This window comes from Megascapheus bottae, chromosome 32, assembly GCF_031878675.1.
Source record: "Megascapheus bottae isolate mThoBot1 chromosome 32, mThoBot2.hap1, whole genome shotgun sequence".
NCBI classification, from domain to species: domain Eukaryota; kingdom Metazoa; phylum Chordata; class Mammalia; order Rodentia; family Geomyidae; genus Megascapheus; species Megascapheus bottae.
The window spans coordinates 10,161,181-10,168,977 of record NC_143540.1 but is presented as its reverse complement, the minus strand read 5'-3'; the positions used below and the strand labels follow the sequence as shown (position 1 = coordinate 10,168,977).

At 45.6% G+C, this 7,797-nt stretch overlaps 2 protein-coding genes across 2 annotated transcripts; both read right to left on the bottom strand.

The window, feature by feature from the left end:
* Positions 1–39: 39 nt before the first annotated feature.
* On the bottom strand, positions 40–1,905 carry Fam240a (family with sequence similarity 240 member A). The gene is made up of 3 exons (XM_090323156.1): positions 1,752–1,905; positions 849–991; positions 40–269 (listed from the first exon to the last, which is right to left on the bottom strand). Exons 2-3 carry the CDS (start codon positions 989–991, stop codon positions 179–181), a joined length of 234 nt encoding a protein of 77 aa, XP_090179282.1. The 5' UTR covers positions 1,752–1,905; the 3' UTR covers positions 40–178.
* Positions 1,906–4,268: 2,363 nt separating this feature from the next.
* On the bottom strand, positions 4,269–7,602 carry Cripto (cripto, EGF-CFC family member). The gene is made up of 6 exons (XM_090323157.1): positions 7,529–7,602; positions 6,534–6,586; positions 5,952–6,086; positions 5,439–5,553; positions 4,984–5,093; positions 4,269–4,445 (listed from the first exon to the last, which is right to left on the bottom strand). The coding sequence occupies exons 1-6, from the start codon at positions 7,546–7,548 to the stop codon at positions 4,330–4,332; spliced, it is 549 nt and encodes a 182-aa protein (XP_090179283.1). The 5' UTR covers positions 7,549–7,602; the 3' UTR covers positions 4,269–4,329.
* Between the last annotated feature and the right edge of the window lie 195 nt (positions 7,603–7,797).

The following is a 7,797-nucleotide window of genomic DNA, read 5'->3' as shown; positions in this document are numbered from 1 at the left end:
GTTTTGATATTAAATAGCTTTTGATATTAAATGCCTCTATTAAATAGGGGGGTGTTTGCAATCATGAATGCTACACTACTTGATGAAGAAATACGGTATTGGAGATGGACAGAGGCTTGCCAGAGACCCCATCTGCAGAGTGGCCAGAGCTCTCTGTAGTCCAAGCAGCAAAATGTACTCAAGCAACATTTAGCTGCTTTTCAGTTGCTTCTGGATCGTTCCGCAACCTCAGCTTCGTTTCCAGCCTCTGTTTCCATTCTTCTCTTAGCCTTAAAAGAAATAAATAGCATGAAATGAAAAAAAAAGAAACCAAACCAAACCACGGTGCATTCATTCATTTCTGGAACTGTTGGTTTCAGAGCACTGCCTGTGGTATATATCTAGGTTTTGAATACCCCAAAGATGGGCCCTAGAGTTTAGCCTAGTGGTAGAGTGCCTGCCTAGCATGCATGAAGACCGGGGTTCGATTCCTCAGGACCACATACATAGAAAAAGCCAGAAGTGGTGCTGTGGCTCAAGTGGGAGAGCCACTGGACACTCTACCACTCAGACACATTCCCAGCCTGGACTTCCTATAAAGGGGAAAAAAATAAATAAGAATAAATAACCTGGGGCTGGTGGCTCACGCCTGTCATCCTAGCTACTCAGGTGGCTGAGATCTGAGGATCCTGGTTCAAAACCAGCCCGGGCACCAAAGTCCCTGAGACTCTTATCTCCAATGAACCACCAAAAAACCAGAAGTAGCGCTGTGGCTTAAAGTGGTAAAAGCTCAGTGACAGTGCCCAGGCCCCGAGTTCAAGCCCCAGGACTGGCACAAAAAGAAAGTCAATAGACAAGGAGGTCATTACTTTCTCAGGGCGCTTTTTCCCAGACGATACTCTTCGGATTCTCGGTAGTATGTCTGCTTGCCAATCTCTCTTTCCCAGAAGCGCTTGAGCTCGTGGCAGGTGTTTTGGCAGAAGATGTTACGGCGGGTGTATTGACTGTTCATCTGGAAGTAGAAAACAGCTGAGTGCAAACAAGAACATTCTTTTTTTTTTGAATTGTCTTTTGTGGGGCTTGAGCTCAGGGCCTGAGCACTGTCCTTGGACTTTCTCAAGGCTAGAGCTCTACCTCTTGAGCCTCAGCACCACTTCCAGCTTTTTTCTAAGTATGTGGTACCAAGGAATCGAACCCGGGTCTTGGTGCATACTAGGCAAGCACTCTACCACGTGGCCAAACTCTCAGCCCGGGAGACTCTTACCACCAATAAACCACCAGAAAACCTGGAAGTGATGCTGTAGCTCAGTCGGTAGAACTGAAGAGTTCAGGGATAGCGCCCAGGCCCAGAGTTCAAGCCCCACACTTGACAAAATTAACTAATTAATAAATACTCAAACAGGTAAAGTGCTACTCTTCAGTCAAAAAGCTCAGGGACAGTGCCCAGGTCATGAGTTCAAGTCCCAGGACCAGTATTAAAAAAAAAAAACAGGGGGCTGGGTGCATGGCCTAGTGGTAGAGGGCCTGCCTAGCATGCATGAAGCCTTGAGTTCAATTCCTCAGTACCACATACCCAGAAAAAAAAAAAAGGTATAAGTGGTGCTGTGGCTCAAGTGGTAGAGCAAAAGAAACCCAAGGACAGCACCCAGGCCCTGAGTTCAAGCCCCAGGACTGGCAAAACAAAACAAAAAGACAAGGCGTCTATTTCCTGCACTACTGAAAATATACCACAGACTGAATACCATTGCATCCCAGGCTGTCTAAAAGTTTACCTTTGAGGTGAACCTGCTTTCTTGGTGGGGGGGGGGGGGATCAGAGTGCAGTGCTGCAGAGAAGAGAATTCTTGGATTATTCTTTGGGGTCCCCAAACCTCAGAGTCTCCTCCACCTTGTTTTATATGAGGAGTAGAATCATGGCAGAAATATCACCGCCTATCAAAAGCTACAGGCGTTGAGTTAAGTCACAGACTCAGAAAGAGCTGGCTTTCCAGGATACTCCTGATGAAAAATTAAGTCCCCCAGCTCCTAGAGCTCTGAGATAGATCAATCACTGGCAGGTCCTAGGAAAAGGGGGGGTGGGTGGGGAGAGACAGGAGAATGTGGCTGGGACTTAACTGGAGACCACTTATGTTTCGGTCGTGTTCTGGCTAAAAATCTGGGAGATTTGTCAAAGCAGCAGAGATAAAGTGGGGGGGATGGCGGGGGGAGGAGGAACCCCCATATAATGTGACCAGTCACATTTTGGGGACACCCGACAGGGTGACTTAAGAAAGGTATGTTGCACTTTCGGGACTATTAATCCATGGGTTCAGCGAGGTGATATTTCAGATTGCTTAGTGATCACTAAAACAGGACAGTAGCCACCAGTGAGAAAGCAGTGTTTTCCCATAAAAGGCATTCGGCAGAGAAAGGTTCTACAGGCTGCAAGGGTGGCCTAGTGGTAGAGTGCTCGGCTAGCATGCATGACGCCCTGGGTTCGATTCCCCAGTACCACATATACAGGGAAAGCTGGAAGTGGCGCTATGGCTCTCAAGTGGTAGACCTGGAGCACAAAGAAAACTCAGTAGCTGTATTCTGGTGGCTTAGCCTGTCACCCTAGCTATTCAAGAGGCTAAGAACTGAGGATCATGGTTCAAAGCCTGCCCAGGAATGAAAGTCTATTAAGACAGAAAACCAAAAGTGGCACTGTGGCTCAAAGTCGGAGAGCACTAACCCAGTGCTCAGGAACAGTGCTCAGGCCCAAAATTCAAGCCCCATACTGACCAAAGAAATAAATAAATAAATTTACATTATTATTATTATTAGCCAGTTCTGGGGCTTGAACTCAGGGCCTGAGCACTAACCTTGAGCTTTCTCAAGGATAGCGCTCTACCACTTGAACCACAGCACCACTCCTGGCTTTTTTCTGTGTATGTGGTACTGAAGAATCGAACCCAGGACTTCATGCATGCTAGGCCAGCACTCTACCACTAGGCCACACTCCCAGCCCTATTATTATTATCATTAGGTTGGTTATAGGGCTTGAACTCTGGGTCTGGGCACTGTCTCTGAACTCTTGCTCAAGGCTAGTGCTTTATCACTTGAGCCACAGTGCCACGGTTCCCTAGAGATAAGACTCTCATGGACTTTCTTGCCCAGGCTGGCTTTGAACCACCATCCTCAGATCTCAGCCCTCCTGAGTAGCTAGAATGACAGGCGAGATGTATGGTCACCCATCAGAGACCCACCATTTTCTTGTGTCCCTTCTCTATGACACCAGTGTGGGGCCAGCCAGAGCCCTTGGTCTGTGGACAGCTGTGGCCTTGGTGAATTCTCCTCTTTGGAGACACGTCTGAGCAAGAATAACCACATTTAGCAGCCTCACTCCTTGTCCAAAATAATCTGGCCAAGCCCTGCCAGAGAATCTTGTTCATTCTCATCTTTCTTCAGAGAATGACCTGGAAGAGTTGAATGAAGATAGGGGTAAAATCCAGGCAGCTTAGAAGCTGTCCTTTCATTCATTCCTTCCCTCCAGCCTGGCAAGAGCTGTTCAGTACAGGAGAAATGAGATAGGGAGCCGATTAATAAGGAGCTTGGAAAAGGTCAGAGCAAGAGAGACACATGGCAGCCGTGTGTGTGTGTGTGTGTGTGTGTGTGTGTGTGCTGGGTAAAGGCTTGAATTTGGGGTTCTGGGTGCTGTGTCTTTATTTTTTTCACACAAGGCTAGCACTCTACCACTTGAGCCACAACTCCACTTTTGGTTTTTCTGGTGGTTTCTTGGACATAAAGAATCTCACAGACTCTCCTGCCTGGGCTGGCTTTGAACTGTGGTCCTCAGATCTTATTAGCCTTTTATGTAGCTCGGATGACAGGTATGAGCTACCAATGTGTGGCTTGCTTTGTTTCTTTTCTTTTTTCTCTTTCTTTTTTTTGCTAGTCCCGGGGCTTGAACTCCGGGCCTAGGCACCGTCCCTGAGCTGCTTTTGCTCTATGACTTGAAGCCACAGCACCACTTCCGGCGTTTTGCTGTGTATGTGGCACTGAGGAATCGAACCCAGGGCTTCATGCATGCTAGGCAAGCACTCTACCACTAAGCCCTGAGATTCTTTATCTCCAGTGAACCACCAGAAAACTGGAAGCGGAACAGTGATAGAAGAGTAACCTCGAGTGAAAAAATCTCAGGGACACAGTTTGGACCTAAAGTTCAAGGCCCAGGACAACCAAAAAAGAAAAGGTACTAATATGGAGATTTAACAAGAGTTCAACCTAAGACTTGGACACCAGATAAATAGAGCTTTTACTGGTCATGAAAACTCCGATGACATTTATAATTAAATTTTGGGGACCGGGGGGGGGGGGGAGAAGATAAATGTCAATTATTGATAACTTTGCACACACAGACAGGTGACAGCAGGAAAATGGCCCATGCTAGGGGGGCTGGATCCGAACTCTTGGAAGCCAGGAAGTGATCATTCACCATGCGAGTCCCTGGAACACACAAAAACATGCTCTTCATTGCCTGGCATTAGCATCCACAACAACAACAACAACAACAAATCAGGTGTCAGTGGGGGTGGGGGCATCTGAGAAAAGCAATGCAGTTATGCTGTCAGCAGGATGGCCACAGAAAACTCACACATCTGGGGGAGGGGAAAAAGCCATAGACTGTGAGTTTCCTTTTTTTACCAGTCCTGGGCCTTGAACTCAGGGCCTGAGCACTGTCCTTGGACTTTCTCAAGGCTAGAGCTCCACCACTTGAGCCACAGCACCACTTCTGGCTTTTTTCTATGTGTGTGGTACTGAGGAATCGAACTTGGGTCTTCGCGCATGCTAGGCAAGCACTTTAACCACTAGGCCAAACTCCCGGCCCTGTGAGTTTATTTCCAGTGAAGCATCAAAAAGCCAAAAGTGGCTCAAAGCCTTGAGCTGAAGAGCTCAGGGACAACACTCAGGCCCAGAGCTCAAGCCCCATGAATGACTAAATGAATGAATGAATGAATGAATGGGAGAAGGAAGTACTACTTACCGCAGTCTTTAAGGAACGGCTGGTTAAAACAGTGGATTTGGCCATGCCAGCATCGACAGAGCGAACATTTTTTGGGCAGCCAGGTACCATGTGGCACAGAACCACAGTGCCTGCGAACAAACAGATAATACAGATCTGAAAACTTAATGCGGTGGCTCACGCCTGGCATCCGAGCTATTCAGGAGGCTGAGATCGAAAGGATCACAGTTCGAAACCAGCCTCAGCAGGAAAGTCCATGAGACTCTTATCTCTAAGGAACCAGCAAAAAAGTTGGAAGTGGCGTTGTGGCTCAAGTAGAGTAAGAAAACTGTTGAGGGCCTCAGGCCCTGAGTTCAAATCCCAGAACCTGCACATACAAGCAAAAAAAGAAAAGAAAAACAGTTCTGTTTTTTCTCCTTCCCTCTCTCATCCAGCATGGAAAAGGCTTACTGTCAGCTCCCCTAGCAAAGGCTTACTGTTTAAGGGTGCTGTGTTCACAGTTGCGTCCATAGAAAGAAGGGGGGCAGGCACAGAAAGACCCCAGAATGCACGTCCCTCCATTGAGACAGCAGGTTTTGTTAAGCGTCTTACCTAAAATGCAAGAAAGTGACAGCTGAGAGGTGGGGGGGGGGAAGAAAATTAAAAGTCCTAGGATAATTTCTTTTTTCTTTGTCAGTCCTGGGCCTCGAACTCAGGGCCTGAGCACTGTCCTTGGACTTTCTCAAGGCTAGAGCTCTACCACTTGAGCCTCGGCACCACCTCTGGCTTTTTCTGCGTATGTGGAGTAGTGAGGAATCGAACCCAGGGCTTCATGCATGCACTGTATCATTAAGCCATGTGGCCAGCCCAGAAATCATTTGATTTCCCGTTCTTTTGTGCTCATTCTGGCGCTTGAAACCAGAACCAGCACACACACACACACACACACACACACACACACACACACGTCAGAACCAGGACAGAAACACTGGAAAGCAGGTCAGTCTTACTGTCCTGAATTCCCACAGATGGCACATGATGTTGAGATGGTTTAGAAACTGTGAGTTCCTCTGGTGACCCAACGCTCCCCTCTCTCAAAGCCAGGCTTCTCTCAGATGGACGTGCAAGTGCACTGTGGTTCATTCCTGGAAGTAAAAGGGACACCTGTAATTGCTATTCCAGACATACATAACCTCCAGTGAACCACCAGAAAACTGGAACTGACCGCTATAGCTCAAAGTGGTAGAGCAGTAGCCTTGAGCACAAAGAGCTCAGGGACAGCACCCAGGCCCCGAGTTCAAGCCCCACAACTGACCAAAGAAGAGAAAAAAAAGTATATACGTAAAGGTATTTACATATGCAAATATGTATGTGCATACATCACGTGTGAATATATTTACATATAATTACATATACATATTGTCCCCCCCCCAAAAAAAAAAAACTTGCTAGCTTTCATCAAAAGAATGAAAAGAATGAGAACTGGGTTTTCTCAGTGATACAGAATTTACCCAGCAAATGAAAATGAGGATTGATTACTGGTACCCCAAGGAAAGCAAATTATAGTGACCCAAAGATTAAAATTCTCTCACCAACAACTAATCCGGGCTGAAACACATTGGAAATGGCTATGATCAAAATCACACTAGGAAAACAAAACCAGACAACTGTGAGCAAATAACAAATATATAAAGAGAACTTGAGTCCCACCTTTTTTTTTTTTTTTTTCCCACCAGCATTCAAGCCCAGTTACTGACAAAAACAAAAGAAAACAACAAAACAGCCAGACACTGGGACTCACGCCTATCATCCTGGCTACTCAGGAGGCTGAGATCTGAGGATTGTGGTTCGAACCCAGCTTGAGCAGTCTGAGAGATTTATGCCCAATAAGCTACTCAAAAATAGCTGGAATGGAGCTGTGGCTCAAGGGGTAAAGTGCACACACACACACACACACACACACACACACACACACACACACACACAAGCCCAGAGATAGTACCCAGTCCCTGATATCAAACCCCAGGATCAGGCAAAAAGAAAGAAAGGAAGGAAAGAAAGAAAGAGAGAAAGAGAAAAAAAAGGAAGGACAAAGGAAGGGAGGAAAATAATAAATTATACTTAAGGAATTAAACTATGGATGCATACCGTGCTATGCAAATCAACGAAGCACGTCTTATAAACCCACTGTTAATTAAACGTGTCCTTTTCAAACATTTTCAGGTTAAGAAAAAAAATGTTTGTTTGGTTTTTTGGCCTCTGATTCTTAATTGTTTTGTAAACAGCCAAGAGATCTCTTAATCCTTCTGGCCTCTCACAAAAGCAGATATTCCATTTTTGGCTGTGACTCTGATATGATTAATCCAATAATAGGAAAGAACAGTCCTAGATATGATTGAAAAAAATATATTTTTTTTAAATCAATCACCCAGGAGGATATTAAGAGCAAAACTATCAACATGTTCAAGAAAAAAGAAAATACAAAAAATAAAACAGGGGCCTTCCAGTGCAAGCAAAACAGCAAAACCGGCAACACACATGTCTCCCATCACTGACTGGAGCCACAAGTTCAAGTTGAAGATCATACCTGAAAGAGAATCTTGCCATCTTCTCTAAATCCGTTGTCTTTATTCCTTGGAAATTTAGGACGGAGCTGGGGTGTGTGTGTGGGGGCGGGGGGGAAATAGAAATTTCTAGCTGGGTCTTTCATTCATAAAAAGAGTCATTTCCAAAACATCTTCAGGAAATTATTCACTTTCCTGCAATGAAAAATAAACAAATAAATACATTTCAAAAGATGATCAATCCGGTTAAATAATTTCGACTCCAAAGGGTCTAGACTGTAATGGAGAGGAA